The sequence below is a fragment of the Myotis yumanensis genome, unplaced genomic scaffold, assembly GCF_028538775.1.
Source record: "Myotis yumanensis isolate MYYU_CA2020_CCGP unplaced genomic scaffold, mMyoYum1.0.hap1 SCAF_17, whole genome shotgun sequence".
Classification (NCBI taxonomy): domain Eukaryota; kingdom Metazoa; phylum Chordata; class Mammalia; order Chiroptera; family Vespertilionidae; genus Myotis; species Myotis yumanensis.
Genome location: NW_027223768.1, coordinates 33,701,809 through 33,722,122, shown reverse-complemented (window position 1 = coordinate 33,722,122; position 20,314 = coordinate 33,701,809). Strand labels below are relative to the sequence as shown.

At 45.0% G+C, this 20,314-nt stretch overlaps 1 protein-coding gene across 9 annotated transcripts in view; it reads left to right on the top strand.

Annotated features, from left to right (window-relative positions):
• Positions 1–20,314, top strand: part of SRGAP2 (SLIT-ROBO Rho GTPase activating protein 2) — a 242,908-nt gene that overhangs the window by 184,591 nt on the left and 38,003 nt on the right. For 7 of the 9 annotated variants that reach the window (XM_070396817.1, XM_070396816.1, XM_070396814.1 and 4 more), the window contains exons 8-11: positions 3,633–3,857; positions 7,702–7,803; positions 9,173–9,370; positions 20,033–20,117. In XM_070396817.1, coding sequence (XP_070252918.1) covers positions 3,633–3,857; positions 7,702–7,803; positions 9,173–9,370; positions 20,033–20,117 — 610 coding nt within the window. The remainder of the gene's footprint in view (positions 1–3,632; positions 3,858–7,701; positions 7,804–9,172; positions 9,371–20,032; positions 20,118–20,314) is intronic. The other 2 variants (XM_070396818.1, XM_070396815.1) reach the window with 1 other exon arrangement.

Sequence of the window (20,314 nt, the reverse complement as noted above, 5' to 3'; positions counted from 1 at the left end):
CTTGGTGCACCCCCTTGTGGTCTCTGTGCGCAGTCTTGATCTAGCCAAGCCTTAATTGTTCCATTAAATTCTTATAAAAAATTGATTCCCCCTGGGAAAGTTTCATCAAACATTTATATAACCCAGAAATGGCCAAGGGAGCCCATCTTGGCTACAGAACCCATCAGAAGCCATAGAAAGCATGTTTTGTCCCCATTGTGAGCCAAATGATGTCTGCCTCGACTCACTGGATTCCCCTAGTACTTCTGAAATACAGGGTGGGGCAAAAGTAGATTTTCAGTTGTTCGTATGTATAATAATACATGAACTGTGTTTCGTGTACTCAAAATTGCAAGCCTACTTTTGCCTCACCCTGTATTCAAATCTCATGACCTCACCTTACAGAAATTGCTTCTTTGCTAATGCCTGTTTCGGCTGTTCCCTTGCAGATTGTGGATAGCAAGGCTCTGGAAAACCTATTTTGCATATCCCTGCTTAGCTGAAGGTTAGAGGAGCCAAAGAGTATGTTATGAGTCAGACCCCCGACTCACTGACACAGAGAAACTATAGAATGCTTATATAATAGAGGCTGTGGACCAGCCCAAGCAAGCATCCTGCCCTCCATGGGCCATGCAGGGTGAACAACACAAAAGGCTTCAGTGGCTACATCTACCACTTGACTTAGATTCGTATGCAGCCTAAGTGGGTTATTTTCTGAGAGCTTGGCATCTTGGCTTCCGTCAATCCACTGATGTTTATTAAATGCCTACCAGGAGCAAGCCCTAATGGTGGGGGATTTAAAAATGAAGTAAGATGCCCTGACCGGTTTGGCTCAGTAGATAGAGCGTCAGCCTACGGACTGAAGGGTCCCGGGTTCGATTCCGGTCAAGGGCATGTACCTTGGTTGCGGGCACATCCCCAGTGGGAGGTGTGCAGGAGGCAGCTGATCGATGTTTCTCTCTCATCGATGTTTCTAACTCTCTATCCCTCTCCCTTCCTCTCTGTAAAAATCAATAAAATATATCTTTTTAAAAAAATGAAGTAAGACACTGGCCAAGCCCTCTTTGAAGCTTGCCTTCTGGTGGGGGTGATATGAAAAGGCAAGTCACAGAGTGAGGAAGTGTATTCTGTGTCACATGAGGGCTGCTGATGAATGTGGTTCTGAGTGGAGGCCAAGGTCAATGCATGCCAGGGTTGCAGGGCTGTCTGGTTTCCCAGAGGCTGGGAATTTCATTTGGATCTCGAAAATTGGGTCCAGTTGCAATGGGTGAGAGAAGTGGGAAACATTTCAAGAAGAGAAAATGCTAGGAGCTGAAGAGCAGATGTGGTGAATTTGAGGATATTAATGACTGATGTTTAAGTGTCTGCATAGTGAGATTATATATATATATATATATCTCCTGTTATTGGCTTCACAACAACCTATGAGACTGCTGTTTTCCCTGATTGAGGTTTAGAGAGGTTAAGTAGCTTGCTCATAGTCATACAGCTGATTTGAGGTCTATGGTTTTCCAATATGTTACCCTAAACAGAGAGTGTGTCATTGGATTAGAGCAGAGGGGTTTGAAGAAACAGCTAGAGAGGGATGATGTTAGATGGTCAGACCAAAGAGATTACAACTTGTTTTGGCCATTGATCTTACTCAAGTTATTTAACTTCACTTAGTAAACAGAGGCATTTTAAACATTTCCAACTGAGGAAGGTGGTCTTTAATTTAGGGGGGAAAAATAGAGCTATTCTAGGCTCTTCAGCAGGTGAGGGAAGCAGGTAGCACTGGTGTAAAATGATAAGGGTATGAATTAGGATAGAGGTAGTGAGAATGGAAAGAAAAGGAGGTTAGTAAAACCATGTAAGCGTTTATGAAGGGCACCCTGCCTCCCCCTACATTCTCTTCTGCACTAAAAACCTTCACCCCGACCCGCACCCCCAGCCTACACCCTTGCTCAGCCCTGTGGGTAGTGTCACTTCTGTTCATCAGACTTACAGACCTCAGGAGGGCTTGCAGGCTGAAGGGCAGCCCGGCTAGAGCAGCAGGTCTCCCAGAGGAGGAAGGGCTCCTGCACGTGCAGCCTCCCAATCAGCCGCTTTTGTCTAGCTTCCATTTGTTCTTCCCTCTCAACTGAATTTAATGTCTTTCTGTCTCTAGTTGAGCTGTAACTGCTGTTCTTCCACTGCAGCCAGGCACCTGCCAGAGCCTGTTGGCACTGGACCCAGAGCCCAGCCACTCTGTCGCTGAGCTTCTTGTCAGATGCTGGGAGGAGGAGGCAGATCACATGCTTTTTCTTCCCCAGTAGTGGCTGCTCCCAGTGTGAACATGATGAAGGGGATGAAGGGGCAAGACTGGGAATGAGTTGATTTGATGCCTGCTTATGGAATGCAGTGACAGTCAGGCAGATGGTCTTACTCTGTTCACGATTCTCCTCTGATGTGCCTTCTTGGGTTTGGGATCTCAAAGCTGCTTATGCAATAGAGGGGATAATGGACGACCGAGCTATTGGGATCTCTGGTTCCCTTGGGAGGGATGGGAAGATTGTCATAGAGTTACAGAATGCCGTTGCTGAAGAGGGCCTTAGGGATTGTATTTTGTCAAGTAGTTTCAGACATTTTCTCTAGCAGAAGAGTTCTTTCTTCAAACCAGACCTTACAAAGAATGCCAATTTATTAAATAGAAAAAAGAGCAGAGTTGGTTTGGTTGAAACAGGGATAGGAGGCTCCAAGTCCTACTAGTTGGGCTGCCCTTTTACTGCTTCTCAAGGGCAGCCTGAGAAGGTTCTGGCATGGAACCATAGAGCTCTGGTCTACAGCTTGAAAACCACTGACCTGGCAAACGGTTCATTTTACAGTTGAGGAAACAGGTTCGGGGATGGGAGTGGCTTTTCCAAGGTTGCTGGCTTACTATCCAGTACTTCTTTAATACTGTTGTCTCGGTCATGCCTTTTTTATTTTGCTTTAGAAAATCCAATTATTTTAACATGAATTTTCCCACTAAGACTTATATTTAGAAACTTTTGGCCTGGTAAATGCTATCTCTATAGGGCAGGAGCATTAGTGCTGAAATCTTAGTCTGCAGCTTAAGGCCTATTCTGGAATGTTGGGAGTTGATGGGGGTGATCACTGACAGAGCCAGGCCCCCAGTCCTTCTCCCACCTCGAGTTCTGAGTTTGTGGAATTAACTGTTCTTGCAACACTTCTAACTTCTGGACTCTGAGTGTGGAAATGGCCTGGCTTGGTTGGTATGTACTGACTTAACCACAGTCACCCTCAGGGATTGGCAGGCTATATTTTTGTTATTGAATTTTGTTATAATGGTGTCCCCAGAGGAATCCAAAAATAGGAGAGGATTCCCTTTAACTCTTAACTCTTTTCATGTTTACTGAGTCGCACTGAGTAGCACTGATTAGCACTGTACAGTGTATAATTCGATAATTTTATTTTGTCCAAATGACTCCTCTTTCTTCTGAGCACCTCACAGTCCTCTAAGGTATATTTTACCATTGAAATGGAAGTCAGGAACTGAGAAATCTCACCCAGGTCCTAGAAGTCCGAATGTCAACCTTCTTCCTACTGCAGTCATTTCATTGACATGGTCACCCTCCCTTTCTGCCAAGCCCTGGGGCTGTCCAGGGTTTGCTCATGTGCTCTCCTCTCCACAGCAGTGTTGTGACTTAGGCTACCACGCCAGCCTGAACCGGGCGCTGCGCACCTTCCTGTCAGCTGAGTTGAACCTGGAGCAGTCGAAGCACGAGGGCCTGGATGCCATCGAGAATGCCGTGGAAAACCTGGATGCCACCAGTGACAAGCAGCGCCTCATGGAGATGTACAACAATGTCTTCTGCCCACCTATGAAGTTTGAGTTCCAGCCCCACATGGGGGACATGGTGAGGCTCTCCTCCCCTCACTTACTTGAATCTAGATTCACGACACTAAGGCCGCATTATTTTTTTTTTAAATATATTTTATTGATTTTTTACAGAGAGGAAGGGAGAGAGAGAGTTAGAAACATCGATGAGAGAGAAACATCGATCAGCTGCCTCCTGCACATCTCCTACTGGGGATGTGCCCGCAACCCAGGTACATGCCCTTGGCCGGAATCGAACCTGGGACCTTCCAGTCCGCAGGCCGACGCTCTATCCACTGAGCCAAACCGGTTTCAGCAAGGCCGCATTATTCTGGGGCGAGTAAGGCCTGGCCTTCCCGTCAGGTGAGTGAGGCGCTCCCCTCTTTCAGCAAACAGCTACTGAGTGCCTGCTGTCCACTAAACTTGACCCTAGACTTTGGGGATTAGAGCCCTCGGGAGCTTCTAGTCTGGGGAGTTGAGAGAGAATTAGAAATATGCACAGGATTGGGCACACAAAGAATGAGAAGGATCAAAGGAGTGAAAAGCAGCAGGTGTGTTCTAAAAACTGCTAACAGTTTGGTAATGGTGAAAGGAAGAGGGGGAGGGGAGTCCAAGTGGTGAGGTTGGAAGAAGTGAGAGCTGAGATGGGCCAGATACCAATGGCTTTGTGGGGAGGGAAGGCTAAGAGAGGAATAATGTGATCTGTTGTCATTTGGCAGAGTTCTGAAGGATCTTATTCTCCTAGGGTTAGAAGATTGCAATAAAAGATGTCGTTTTGCTTGGGTATTGAACAAAAAAGCATAGGTACCTACAGAGAGGACAGGAGCTGCAATATCATCCAGAAAGCCCGTGCTGGTTGCCCAGGCAGGGGAGGCTGCACCTGAGGGCCCTGTTTTGGACTTTTCACCTTCAGTGACTGAAACAAGAAGGGCTTAAATAAACTAAAGTGAGAGGGAAGAGAAGCTTCTTGGCTTCCATTACTGCGAATCTTTCGGTTCCACTTCTGGTGGTTGTGCACACAAATGAGTAAACCTTTTCCCTGAGGGTAAGAGCCACCATTTAATCTACTGCTCAACTAAGAAGGAGGATGTATAGGCTTACATAATAAAAGCTCAGAGTGGAACCAGCAGGCATGGCTAGATTTAGGAGTGGGAATTTTATGAGGACCCGGCTTTTCTCTGTGTGCTCCGTGTCCTATGTCGATCCTATTCTCAGGCTCTTATCTTGTGGGGCAAGATGACTACTCCCGCCTTATCTTTTTCTGGGTGGAAATCCAGTGGAGAGGGTATCTGCTTACCTCCTAAAAGCTCCCATAGTCTCATGTGCCTTCTTGGTTCTGATGGGGTGACTTGCCTATCCCGAGTCACTTAGTGTGACTAGGTATTTGCAGTCAGCTGCTTGCCTTATGCTCAGGTCACATGCACCATCCCCTTATTGAGGAGAGCCCCCATCCAAAGTACATGGCGTGAGTTGTGGAGTGGGAGGTTCCCTGGGGGGCAGTCAGGCCAAAGTTACCAGACAGAGGTGGGTGCTAGGTGACCAAGAAACCACAGTGTCCTCCCAGCAAGGGACTGGCGCTTCCGTTAGAATTAGCATCCAGACCTCTGTAGTAAGCCCTGCTCCAGAATGACAACTTTTGCAGTGTAACCGGAGGATCTGCTGTCATCAGTAGGCCACTATAGTGAGTGGGACATTTCATTCTTAAAGACAAAAATGTGGAGATGATTTCTTTTCTCTCCTTTTTTGGAAAACCAAGCCATTTACAGTCAGTTTCCATTGCTGTGGCTTGAGAAATGTCAGCGTCTGAACAGATGGGGAAGTGAGATGGCAGCATGTGCAATTAGAGCAGGGGAAGGAGTGTCACCAAACCCCAGGAAGCCCCATTCCTCACCTGCCCTCGCTTCTTGCCTTCCAAGCCCCTTCTCCAGCTGCCACTGAGACTGCCTCCCAAGAATCAGTGGAACTTGGGGACTAGCTGAGTGGTGCGATACATTTTCGGGTGTTGACTGGTCCTTCTGAGCCAAACAGCTTGTCTCCATAAAGGGGGGATCCAAATGCTGGGTGCTCGGGCCCCCTCCTAGCTCTGTCAGAGCCTCCTTTCCATACTCCAGAGCACAGCTGGAATGCATTACCTTGCACCCCGGTAGAGGACCACTGCCAAAGCATGCATCAGCAGCCCTGCTGCTTCTTAAAGGAACAGGCGTGGAGGTGGTTTTCTCTCCTTGACTCCTCCCTACTAGGTCTGGGTTACTTTAAAAATTTAGTCTTCTGCCTAGGCCTTTCCTTTATGTGATGTAGCTGGTCAGTGGCTGAGTCAGGCAGGGCCAGGGCGAGTGCTAGATCTTGCAAAGGTTCCACATTCCAATCTAGCCTTTATATGAGTGGAAAATAGAAAGAGGAGAAGGCGGATCTTTCTTGGTCCCTACAGCCAGTCTATCCCCATCAGTGTGGGTTGTCTGTAGACTATAGCGGCAACAAGAGGGAGCTGCCTGGAAGTCTCTGAACTAGGGCCAAATTTCGGGTGGCATTTTGACTGGAAGCTCTGAAATTGGCCAGGGCCCCGCATTGACTGGTATTCTGGGGCGCTCCGCTCATGAGTTGATGCCAAGCACTCTCAGATGTATGAGGAGGAGGTGCTTGGCTCTCCTTTTGGTGCCCCCGGGGGTTGGTGGGGCTCTGGATGCCTGACCGGTGACATCAGGCAGCCAGAGAGTTTTACTCTTGGCCCTAACTTGGCCAGAAAGCTGGCCACCGAGCTTTCTCCATTGTGTCTGCTTATACGAGAGCCAGAGTGAAGTCAGCTCTCTTCAGATCTGAGAGCTGGCTCAGCCGGCCCCTCAGCTGGGGGAAGAGGTCGAGTTAGTTGGGAGCTTAAAAGCCAATGAAGGAAAAGGTCAAGTCCCAGTCCCCTTCATTTGAAGAGAGGTTTTGTCTTTTCAAGCAAGAGAATGGTCTGTGGGCATGTGGATATGCCCACTCATGGCTGGGGAAGAAAGGGCAGTTCTTTCCAGACGTTCTCTGGATGAGAGGCTAAGAGACACATGGTGGCAAGGTGACAGGAGCTGCCTCCCCGTGGCTCATTCCTCCCACTCTGCCAGCCTGTTCCTAATCTGTCATCCTGAGGATGGGGGTGACCTCACGCTCATGCCATAGCCGTGCCATCATCAGGAGACAGTGGCTTGACCGTTCCTTCACACATCGCTTGCTGGCGATGATCCTTGGGGGAAGGGTGGACTTCGCTCCCACACTTCTGGTGAAGACCTGAGGTCTCTGAAAATGCCAGCTTCCACCAGATTTCATGCCCTCTGGGGCCCTCTACCATTGCCTGGGGACTTGTTCCTGGCTTTACACTTTCTCTAATTGAGTCAGAGCTCTCATGCCTGGCAGAGATTTATAAACACATGCTGACTGCCAACAGCGGCAAGTTAGCCTCCTGACCCACTTCTCTCCTGCTTTCACTCTGGTGTACAAAGGGGGGTGAAGGGGGAGCCAGAGAGGTGGCCACTTGGACCTCTAGCAGGAAATCCTCCCTGTGCCAAAGCATTGTGTGTCTGCAGCTGGGGCTGCCCAAGGCGGTCTTCTCTGGCCTAACTCTGGCTTCCACGGAGCCACAGACCCTGCGTAGATCGGCCTCTGCCAAGCACCAATCTAAAGATGGGCTCACAGAGAGGCCTGGTCCTCCCAACTGGGTCCCATTCCTCATTCTTCTTTTGTTCTATTTGGTCCTAGAAGAGATCCAGACACTTTGGCTTTGGATTTTGGTTTAACGTGGAAACTGTGAGCCTTACAGCTTGAATATGTGTAGTTTTATTAGCAGGAATGGGACTCCAGAACCGCCAAAAGTAGTGTCCTCCTTCTGACCTGGTATCTCTTGCTTCTGGCAGGCTTCCCAGCTCTGTGCCCAGCAGCCAGTCCAGAGTGAGCTGGTACAGAGATGCCAACAACTGCAGTCTCGCTTATCCACCCTGAAGATTGAGAACGAAGAGGTAAGCTTCCTGCTTAAGAGACCAGAGCCACCTTTTGAGGTTCCCTGTTGAACTGGTTGCCGCCTATCTGGGAGCAGTGGAAGGAGCACGCCGGGAATGTCCGGGCTGCTGCAAACATTTCCTCGCCAAATGTAGGCTTGGATTTTCCTCTCGGCTACATCCTGCCCTTGAACTCCAGGAAGTTGCTCTTGCATTGCCAAAGGTTGCGCTCTATTTTGAGCTTTTGCAAAATGCTTTCTTTCCCCCTCTACACATTTAATCAAAATGGCACTTGGCAGCTGAGTGAACAATATTGTGTCTCTGAAACCACCCCCTCCTGCCTGGCTTTTTCCAGCATTTGCAAACAAACAGAGGCTTTTTGACTTTGATGCTTCAAACATCTCTGTCCTTTTAGAAGAGGGTGACTTTCTCCTGGGCCCACTGTGTTTGCTTTCAACAACCAATTCAAAAGGGCAGTGTGAATGATTATCAGGTTTCTTTTCTTTGGAGCTCACATAGCTTCTTACCTGGCATCTTAGTAAGTCTTACTTTTCCCAGGAAGATTCGGAAGGACTGGGCATGGGTCACTTAGTTTGTAAATGGGAAACAAGTTTGTTCATTTGTTGAAGGTCATGAAATAGAACCTGAGGCATTGCAGGACCATGGCCATCACACATTTTAAGTAGCTCTTTATATGATGGAGTATGTTTGAAATTTTATTCTCTCTCTCCCTTAGCACTTCTATTATAGCCAAGAACTAATATTAAATTTTAAAAGTAAATATTAAATAAAAGAGCTGGGAGCTGGGTCAAGTATGTAGCATGAAGGCAAGTGTGGGGGTGTGGAGGAGGGGATGGTTTAGGTCAGTGATGGTGAACCTTTTGAGCTCGGCGTATCAGCGTTTTGAAAAAACCTAACTTAACTCTGGTGCTGTGTCACATATAGAAATTTTTTGATATTTGCAACCATAGTAAAACAAAGATGTATATTTTTGATATTTATTTTATATATTTAAATGCCATTTAACAAAGAAAAATCAACCAAAAAAATGAGTTCGCGTGTCACTTCTGACATGCGTGTCATAGGTTCACCATCACTGGTTTAGGTCCTCACTGGAGAGTGTAGCACTTGATACCAGGTCCATGTAGTGTTTATCACTCACTTAACATGTTAAGCGCCCAGCCTGTTTTGTCTTCCGGATGGAAAGTATAGTGTCAGTCACCGGTGATTGACATGGCACTTAACGTGTTAAGCGCTGTCCCATGGGAGGAGGCAGAGTTGCACCCTCTGGACAGCATCCTCCCTCCTTCCTCAGCCCACTCCTCTTTCCCTTCTCCAAGCTTCTCCATCACCTTCCCCTCACGCATTGTGTTGGCCCTTGTTGTGGCAGGTCAAAAAGACAATGGAGGCCACTCTGCAGACCATCCAGGACATTGTGACCGTCGAGGATTTTGACGTGTCTGACTGCTTCCAGTACAGCAACTCTATGGAGTCCGTCAAGTCCACAGTCTCAGAAACCTTCATGAGCAAGCCCAGCATTGCCAAGAGGAGAGCCAACCAGCAAGAGACAGAGCAGTTCTACTTCACGGTGAGGGAGTGTGCTGGCCTTTAAAGATCATCTGTAGGCGCTGCACACACAGGAGATCTGGGTCTTGTACTCTTTGTCACGTGTCTGAAGGGCAGTCTTTGAATATCCTAGGTTTAGATCTGGGCGTATTCAGAGACCGTCCCTATGCTTGTTGTATGTGTCCAACAGGGACCCTCAAGAGAAAGGATGCACCCAGATACTCTACCAAGATTTTTTTTTTAACCATTTAGTAGGCTTTTATTTGAAAGTTTCTTTTTCAGTCAGAGGGGGTCATGAAAGGGGGCCTACATCTCTTGGGTCTTGGGAACTACGTTCAAATATTCTGGCTGACACGTCTTGGTTTTAAAGTCTGTAGCCTCTTCTAGGTGGTGTGATGACCTTCTTTTATATTTTTTGTTGATGGGAATTTTTTTTCACAATTATTGCTAAAATTCAGAGGGATAGGTAGCATTATTGGTTTGCAGAGAATTTCAAAACATTGTATTTTTTGTTATTCATGTATTTCCTAATATCTCTTTAAACAGATGGACCCAACTTTTTATTTATTTTTATTTTATTTTTTTAAATACATTTTATTGATTTTTTACAGAGAGGAAGGGAGAGGGATAGAGAGTTAGAAACATCGATGATAGAGAAACATCAATCAGCTGCCTCCTGCACACTCCCTACTGGATATGTGCCCGCAACCAAGGTACATGCCCTTGACCGGAATCGAACCTGGGACCCTTGAGTCCGCAGGCCAACGCTCTATCCACTGAGCCAAACTGGTTAGGGCTGGACCCAACTTTTTAAAATACTAGTAGTGTTAACAGCCCTTTGGAAAGTTGCTGGCTGGTCTTTGGTGCTGCTTTTCAATAATTAAGTTATTCTGAGTTTGCCAAGTAGGATTTATTGCCTGGACTAAAATTTATTTCCTAACCTTCTGATGACCAAGAAAGGAGAAATTAAGCTTGCAGGTGTGAGATGAAATATAGCCAGTAAATATGCATACTGATTCTGAGTGAGAGAAATCAACTTTTTTCAGACAAGAAACACAGTCTATATGCAGTAAATTGACTTTTTCCTACAAGTAGAACAATTTTTTTAATTCTTCCTTGAATACTGCTTTTTCGTCATTAAGAACACTAGTGATTTGCTATCTTTTTAAAAATGAAATTTGTTTTTTTTACTTAGTCAAGCTCAGAATTCTTAGGTGTTTTTTTTTGTTTGTTTGTTTGTTTTGTCCTAAAGAAGACTGTTGAAAGGGAGTGATTTAAGGGAGTATTATTTTATTTTATTTTTTTAATTTTTATTTTTTGCTAAAAATATTACAAAGGGTATTACATATGTGTCCTTTTTTTTCCCCCCACCCTTGATAATCCCCTGCCCTCCCTTACCCCCCAGTGTCTTATGTCCATTAGTTATGCTTATATGCATGCATATAAGTCCTTCGGTTGATCTCTTACCCCCCTCCCTCCTGCCCCCCAACCCTCCCTGGTCTTCCCACTGCAGTTTGAGGCAGCTCTGCCTCTGTATCTATTATTGTTCAAAAGTTTGTAATGGTCTTTATTATCCATGAATGAGTGAGATCATGTGGTATTTTTCCTTCATTGACTGGCTTGTTTCACTTAGCATAATGCTCTCCAGTTCCATCCATGCTGTTGCAAATGGTAAGAGTTCCTTCTTTTTTACAGCAGCATAATATTCCATCGTGTAGATGTACCACAGTTTTCTAATCCATTCATCTACTGATGGGCACTTAGGCTGTTTCCAGATCTTAGCTATGGTGAATTGTGCTGCTATGAACATATGGGTGCACATATCCTTTCTGATTGGTGTTTCTGGTTTCTTGGGATATATTCCTAGAAGTGGGATCACAGGGTCAAATGGGAGTTCCATTTCCAGTTTTTTGAGGAAACTAAGGGAGTATTATTCTTTAAAATAACTTCTTTCTTGTTATACAAAGCAACAGTTGCTTATATAAAATTTAGAAGCAAAATGAAGAAAATAAAAATCATTCATAATCTCACTACCTAGAGATACTAGTGTTAGGATATATGCATACACATATCTAAGCATACATTTATAATTTTATTACAAAAAATGGGATAGTACTGTACATATATATTGTTTTGTAATCTACTTTTGTTTACCAAATTATTAACATTTTTTCTAAGTCACTTAATTATAACATTTTAGAGTGAAATACTCAAATCTATACATAGAAATAATGGATTGACATTTTGGCTCATTCATTAATTTTGTAAAGTATTTAGCACACTGCCTGGTTTGTAGTTAGTGCTCAGTAAGCACTGAAAATTTATTATCACCATCATCCTTATTTATTTATCAATCATTATTAAATTGATCATTTATTGAGAATGCTGAGGGTATACATGAAGAAGGGGATGATGGGATTAGGTATATGAAAGGTTAGCTTTCATTTTTACTTTATATATTTCTAAACAGGTATGACAGATTGATTTTTTAATTAAAGAAGTATATAAGTCTATATAAATTTTAAAATGCACACATGCACACTGCACACATGCAAGAGTGGTGACCAGGAAGAATGGAGTTGGGGAAAGATCACACACAAAGCGATTTTTGTGCTTGATCCTGAAGGATGCGTAAACTAGGCAGTGAATCAAGAGGAAAGAGCAGCATGTGCAAAAGCATAGACACATGCAAAAACCTGGGTTAGCTATTAAGAGAACTTCTTGACTATGATGAGGGCTGTGTTGCCGCCCCAAGCTTCGTTATCTCAGGAGGTCATTGAACACTCTAGAAGCTTTTAAGAGTAGTATTGTTTGGTGGGTCTGTCTGGACTGCTTAGATATAATAGTACTTAAATGACCCAATCATATTACACTAAAGAAGATTTCCTCTTTTTTTTTTTTTAATTAAATAAGAAATTTTGGACTTAAAAATCTGTATTTAAGACTGTCAGATTTCCTTTTTGGCTTTAAATGAATCTGTAACATTTTTATTCAAAGTTGACCTTCAGAAGGAGCAGGAATGACCATCTTCAAACTGGTGACCTCTCAAATCTGCCCGCTCTTTCACCTCTGTCTGCCCTGATGTTCTCTAACCATTTCCTGTCTTTTGTGGCCACAGCGCTACTTATCAAAATTGTGTGCAAATTTCCTTGGCTAACAGGAACATTTTTTTTTTTTTGTCTGAGCTTGTCTAATAACAGATTTACAAGAGAGTTCATTACTTTTGTGACTGGTGCTTAGAATGTGTCAGTTCATTCATTTCATGATAAAAGGGTTTTTGGATAGTGGTGAAATGGACATTCATGAAAAGGGGCTATGCATGTTAAACAGGATGGCTGCCTGCGCTTGCCAAACCAGACGAAGCCTACACAACTGCTCGTGGGCTTTTTTTAGTTTGTTGCCTCCGCAAACATCGCCAGGTTTTTCCCCGTGCCCTTCACAAACAGAATAGCGCATCCTATAAGCTCTCTTCCTTTGGAACGTTGGGAAGAGGTTCCTTATGGTGGCCTGGCCCCCTCGGTAGTGTGCCCAGGGACCCAGAGAGCTGCTGGGAAAGCTTTCATCAGATGGATCTGATCAGATGACTTCAGTTGGAAATTTGAAGCATTTGTTGGAGTCCCAGAAAAATTATCATGGAATTTTAACCTTAAAGCTTGAAGTGGTTTTTAAATATCATCTAAACAAACCTCATTGAAAGAATTAAAAAATAAACCCAGAGAGGAGGGGTAGCTTGTCCAAGGAACCTCAACAGGAAGTTAAATGAGAACTCCTGTCCCTGTTGCCTGGTCTTGGGCCCAGGCCTTCCCTGTCCACCTGCTGAAGAAGCTGCTGTGAAGGAGAGGCTTGGAGACAGCTCAGCAGCTTCCTCCTCTTCTTTCCCTAAGTGAGGAGACCTGTCCTGCTCTTTCTGGCTTTGTGTCACTGGTACTCTATAACACACAGTCCAGCAATGTCCACTTTTTTCCCCATTGCCTTTTTTCACTGTGATTGTTAAAAAATAGATTTTTTTAAAGATTTCAAAATAGCATACAGAAAACAGTCAAGCTTCTACCCACCCCGATCCCCCCATTCCTTCCCCTCTGCCAAGTGATTAAAAGCAGTTTATTCTGTGTCATTCCAGAGAGACCCTGTGCATAGACTACCACTGACATACCCTTCAGTACAATAGAATTACATTAGAAATGTAATAAAATAAAATAAGTAGAAATATAAGAAGTATGCTACTTATACTGTTCTTTACTCTTTTTTTTTTTTAACTTAATTTACTTCGGCTTTATTTTTATACTAGTGGCCCTGCACACAAATCCGTGAGCGAGTAGCTCTCTGCCGCTTCCCTCAGCTGGCCACCCCGCCCACTGCTGCTCATAGCTCTCCACCACACGTAGCTCGCTGCCCTGCCCTCTTGCAGATCAGTTGTTCCGTGTCATGGCATAATGACCATTTGCATATTACCTCTTTATTATATAGGATTAGTCCAAAAAGACCTGCCTCCTTTTTAAATTAATTAATAATACTGATTTTAGAGGGGGTCTGGATTGAGAGGGGGGAGAGAGAGAGAGAGAGACCTGTTGTTCCACTTATTTATACATTCATTCATTGGTTGGTTCTTGTATGTGCCCTAACCAGGGATTGAACCCACAACCTTGGCATATTGGGACAACGCTCTAACCAACTGAGTTACCCAGCCAGGGCCCAGACCTGCCTCCTTTTTTATGGATGTGCAGAATTCCACTGTATAGGTGGATGTACCATCACATATTCCATCAATTCCTTGCTCATAGACAGTGATGCTCGCTCGTTAGCCAAGGACTGTCAAAGCCTGTAAGGCTGGCATTTCTTCTGAGTACTTCCTGTATGGAGGTGGCAGTGGGAAGGGGTTAAGGATTACAGCTGATAAAATAAACAAGACTAGACTGCTTGAATTCTTGGGGACTGATTTGGGCAAGGTAACAGGAGAGGAGTTGGTGCCTTGGCCATGGCAGCACTCTAGGTCTAGACTTGGACCTGGTGGTCCAAGATCTGTTTTTATCTTGTACTAGAGGCCAGATGCATGAAATTCATGCAAGAGTAGGCCTTCCTTCCCGCGGCTACCGGCACCAGCTCTCCCCCCTCCCCCCCATCCCTGGCCACCCGGGACCCAGGCTTCCCTCACAACTCCAGCTTCATCCGAAGGTCGTCCGGAAGGACCTCTGGTCTAATTAGCATATTACACTTTTATTATCATAGATTCTCCTGCAGGCATTCAGTAATTTGTGCTAAGCAGGTACAAATGAATGACTGCCCCTGCCCTGTCAACTAAAGTGGGAGATGTGCTCCCATTTAAAGATTTGCTGTATTATTTATACAGCCTGACAGCTGTTTCCTGCTTTAAAAATTCACAGGGAGGAGGGAAAATGTGAGTGTGCCTGATGGTGGGGAAGCAGCCACTGGAGTGACATCTGTGTATCTCTGCACATGGGGCTGGTGGGCATAGCTCACTCCTCCCACCTACCCCGCCCTTTGAGGCAGTGGGTACTTACGGCCCTGGCTCCACATAGATTAAATCCAAGGCAGAAAGCCATAAGGCCCATGAGTTTTATACCTCCATGGTAAGCATAATTAAAGGGCAAAGGTACTTAAAATTAAATTTGCAAAGCATTCTTGTGCCTCTTTTTTTTTTTTAAGACTAGAAACCTGCTTTGATTCATCTATTTTATGTATTAGCACAAGGCAAAGAAGTGGAGAGCATAACAGTTTTTAGGTTAATGAGCAGGTGATTCAAGTATAAGGAACGCTTTTGCATACCTGCTAATGGCAGGACTCTGTGCTAATAATCATAGTCATACATCTTCACAGGTTCATCTTCAACAACCTGTGAAAAAGATATTATTATCCCCGGTTTTCAGATGAGGAAACTAAGACTGGGGATTAAGTGACTTGCTCAAGGTTAGAAGACTTAGTAAAAGGTAGGACTAGAACAGTGATGGCGAACCTTTTGAGCTCGGCGTGTCAGCATTTTGAAAAACCCTAACTTAACTCTGGTGCCGTGTCACATATAGAAATTTTTTGATATTTATTTTATATATTTAAATGCCATTTAACAAAGAAAAATCAACCCAAAAAATGAGTTCGCATGTCACCTCTGACATGCGTGTCATAGGTTCGCCATCACTGGACTAGAATATTCCAACTCAGGCTTTTCCATTTTACTGCAACGAAAATGTTAGAGAGGGAGGGTTCAGAAAGAAAAAGTATACTAATACTTTTCAATAAATAAAACCCATTGCTGACAGTTGATAACCAATTAGAAATGTATTAAGCCTAGTCAGTGTGGCTCGGTGGTTGAGCATCCAACTATGAACCAGGAAGTCCTGTATCAATTCCTGGTCAGGGCACCTACCAGGGTTTCTGGCTTCATCCCCAGTAGGGGGCATGCAGGAGGCAGCCAATCAATGATTCTCTCTCATCATTGATGTTTCTGTCTCTTTCCCTTCCTTTCTGAAATCAATACCAATATATTTTTTTAAAGGAAGTTATTAAGAAATAAGTTCAGATCATAAAAACAAAATGGAAGGTTCTCAGTGGCAAAAAAGCCCCCACCAAAACCACCTAATAGACTTACTGCCTCCCTACTTTTTGAATAAATTTTCAGTTTTGATCACATTGAGTGTAAAACTAGGGGGAAAGTGTGGCACTGGTTAGACTGTGTTCAGGAATTTGATTTGATTTTGGAGACTTAGAATAGAAAACTGCCCTCTTTTCTCTCCTCCATTGAGGAAAACACCAGATCACCCCTTTATTGTTGATGTTTGTTGAGGGGAGCAGGGTATAGGGAGTGGCATGGAAAAAAATTAATTACCTATTATTTGGAACATGCTTTATAAGGAAAGTGACCATATTGTCCAAGGAAGGGATTTTGAGATTCCACATAAATAGTTATTTTCCTGGCCCTGGTCTGCAGAGAGCATTGAAAAGCCACCTATTCCTCTCTTGCCTTCAGCTGTCTCAGCTCTTTTCTCACGTGTGTCTGATCAGCAGCGACTGAAGCTTTTAACTCAATTCTACCAGTAAAAGCCAGGTTTTTCCTCCAGCTTCTCTCTCATACAGAGGAGTGCTGGCTATGGGCAGGACAGAGAAGTGATAGATAGCATACCTATGAACTGTAGGATGCTTTTATCTTCCTATCTGGCTTACCGAAATGGAAAACGTTCAACCGTTGTTCCCAGTCTTAGGGATGCAGGTCACACCTTGACACAGTTTTAGTCCTTCAGGATTTAATGGGAACCCCTCCCCCAAAAAGGAATCCATCATACCTCTTACCAGATTTTTATTTATTGTAACGGTTTACCAAGTGACAGCCAGAGTTAACTAGTGAACTGTGAACATAAATGAAAAAGGAAAAGGAAAAAAAAGATTTCCGGAATCACAAGTAAAAACCTGTGGGAGAGGAAGGAATTTGCATCCATCGCCTTTCAGATTGTGGCTGAGCAGTCTGGTCTTTTTTAAGGGTTACAGTTTCCTGGTAAATTTTCCCTCATTAGGAAACCTTGGAGTCTCCTGGGATAACCTTCCAAAGAGGATGTGAGGATTCAGATGTTAGCAGAGGGTGTTTCCCTGCAGCTTTTTCACCCTTGGGCCCTGAAGTAGCTTCCAAACCTCACAATTAGGCATTGGTGGGGGGTTAGCTATCACCCAGAGAAGACTGACAGCAGGTGAGCTGGCAGCTGGAGCAGAAGGAAAGGGGAAGGTGACAAGGAAGCCTGTTTTCATGCAGATGTCTTCATGCAAAAGCACACAGGAGCAGAGGGAGCAGGTCCCCGGTAAAACAACAGAAATGATTTGGTATAGGGTTTATTTTGTGATTGTTTTAGACTTAATAGAGAGAGTAGGGGCACACTTGGAGGCTTCATTCATGACTGCTGTGGAAGGTTCTATCCAGAGGACAGTGAGACTGTTGATTTACTTACTCACACCTCAAGCATTTATTGAGTGTCAATCTCCTGGGCACAGTACTAAATATCAGAGATGCCAAGAATAATGAATGTCATGGTCTCTGACCACAGGGAGGAGGCAGTCTAGAGAGAAAGACACAGGAGGATTAAACCCTCCAGGACAGGGCGGTGTGAAAAGTGCAGGCTTAGAGATTTGCAGAGGTTTGCAAAGGAGCCTCTAGCTGAGCATGGGAGGGCCAATGAGGGCCTCCCATAGAGAGCAGGCTTTTTTCTTTTGCTTACATTTTTTAAAATATATTTTTATTGATTTCTGAGAGGGAGGGAGAGGGGGAAAGAGAGAGAGAAACATCAATGATGAGAATCATTGATCAGCTGCCTCCTGCACGCCCTCTACTGGGGATCGAGCCCACAACCCAGGCATGTGTCCTGACCAGGAATCAAATCGTGACCTCCTGGTTCATAGGTCAATGCTCAACCACTGAGCCATACCAGCCAAGCCCAGGCTTTTTTTCTTTGTTTTTGTATGACAGAAAGAGAGGGAGAGAGAAAAGAAATACCCTCTTGGTTAAAAGTTCCCACTCTACAGAAACATACAGAATAAAAGTAGCTCACATTTTTTCACCTTTTCTTTCTGCCTTCATCCTATGTGGTAATAGACATAAAATCAAAGCCTTGATGTGCATTTATACTTTTTGCGTAATACATTAAAAGAAAGACAGAACTATTATAATTTAAAATGTTTTATTCACTTAGCCCCCTAGATATCTCACATAGCACCAGGGAAACACTGCCATGTAGCCTCTGAGTTTAGACATGTATAGATGGCCCCAGTCTGGCAGGTGCGCTGTTGCAGCAGGAGACACCAAGGCAAAGAAGATCCTGTGAGCGGCTGTGTGGTGGAGTGGGAAAGACCCTGAGTTAAGAGGCCAAAGGCCTGTGATCCAGGCCTGACAGTTCCACTGACTGCCTTGCAGCGATCAGCAGTTTATTTGACACACTCTTACCCGAGATCATCCTTTCATCCTATATAATAAAAACCTGTGCTAAGTGTTCGGTCATCTGGTTGGCCGTTCAACCAATCAAAGCGTGATATGCTAATGATATGCTAAGGCTACTCACCTGCTCGCTATGACATGCACTGACCACCAGGGGGCAGACACCCTGACCAGTAGGTTAGTTTATTGCTGGGGTCTGGCCAGTTGGGACTGTGTAAGACAGACTGGACATGCCCTGGAGCCCTCCTATGGTCCTCCCTGGCTGGCCAACCTCCCTTGTCCCTCCGTGGCCCTGATCATGCACCCGTGGGGTCCCTCGGCCTGGCCTGCGCCCTCTCTTGCAGTCCAGGACCCCTCGGGGGATGTCGGAGAGCCGGTTTCTGCCCAATCCCACAGGCCAGGCCGAGGGACCCCACTGGTGCACAAATCGTGCACCGGGCCTCTAGTTTGTAATAAGAAAATAATGATGCCTTCCCTACCATGCTGTACAGAGTTATTGTGATAGTCGAATGAGAGAATATGTGCTAAAGTGCTCTAAACACCCTTAATTTGCTGCATATATTCACATGTATACAAAGAATTGGTACTGTGCCGTGTTCTCCTTTTCCTGCTTGGTAACATAGTGGGAGCATGTTACCATAATGGTTAAGTGCACACACTGTATTGTCAAACTACATATGTTTGGATACTGGCTTTACCACTCACTCGCTGTTTGACCTTAAGCAATTTATTTAATCTCTCCAAATCTCAGTGCCCTTGTTCATAAAATGGGGATAGTGACATTAATAGCTCATAGGGTTGTTTTGAAGATTTGATAAATTGTCCAGGGAAACCTAGTCTCTCACTGGGCATTCAAGGGTTGAGAGAGGTCACATCAGAAAATGCAGCACAGCCGAAACCGGTTTGGCTCAGTGGATAGACCGTCGGCCTGCGGACTGAAAGGTCCCAGGTTCGATTCCGGTCAAGGGCATGTACCTTGGTTTCGGGCATATCCCCAGTAGGAGATGTGCAGGAAGCAGCTTGTCGATGTTTCTCTCTCATCGATGTTTCTAACTCTCTATCTCTCTCCCTTCCTCTCTGTGAAAAATCAATAAAATAAATTTTAAAAAAAAAGAAGAAAATGCAGCACGGCAATCGTATTTTAACTGTGCGAGAAGATGGCATGGCATTCCCATGCCCTCGTCTTCTGTTTGGAGCTGCCGATATGTGTATGTGCAAGTGGGGAGTGGCAGCCCCTCTTGAAAGCTCAGAAATCCCAGGCTCTCCACAAAGACTCCATGCAGATGGAGGAAGAAGCTGATTAAGACAGGCTTAGACAAAGATGCTGTGCGTGCTGGGCTTGCAGCTGGGGTGGGGGCTGCGTCTTCCATTGGCATTGCTCCTGGTGTGATGGAATGCACCCTGTTGTGGGGAGGGGCAGGGCTGGATGTCAGTGAAGGTGACCAGTGGCAGATGTGTGTCCTCACACCAAGAAGACCAGGCTCAGCCAGCCCCTACACCCCCTGCTCCTTTTCAGTGGAACTGAAAGAGATGAATGAGGGGCTGTCGGAGACATTTCTTAGACTGGCCGATGCGGAACTCCCATGAAAATCAGCAGCTGTCCAGATGCTCGGGGTCATAAAGAAATAAACAATGGACCTGGTAGAAAGTGGGTCAGAAACCAAGTGCTCTCTGCAAAGGGGATTGTACAGCTGTACATCTGTGATTTTTTTCTTCTTCAGGAGTCTGATTGCTCTTTCTCCTCCTCCTCCCCTACAGAAAATGAAGGAGTACCTGGAGGGCAGGAACCTCATTACCAAGCTGCAAGCCAAGCACGACCTTCTCCAGAAAACCCTGGGAGAAAGTGAGTGTGGGGGCGCTGCTGGAGGTTTGCATTGAGGGGAAGGGCGAGCCCTGGACTGTATGCTGAGCCTCTCCCCTAAGCCAGCCCTGGTCTGGTTGTGTGAATGCACTTCTTTTTCTAGCCTGTGATGTGGAAGCACACTCCCCAGATGGCTGCGTGAGTAATGGGAACAGGCCGGTGCTTAATGAACCACTAAT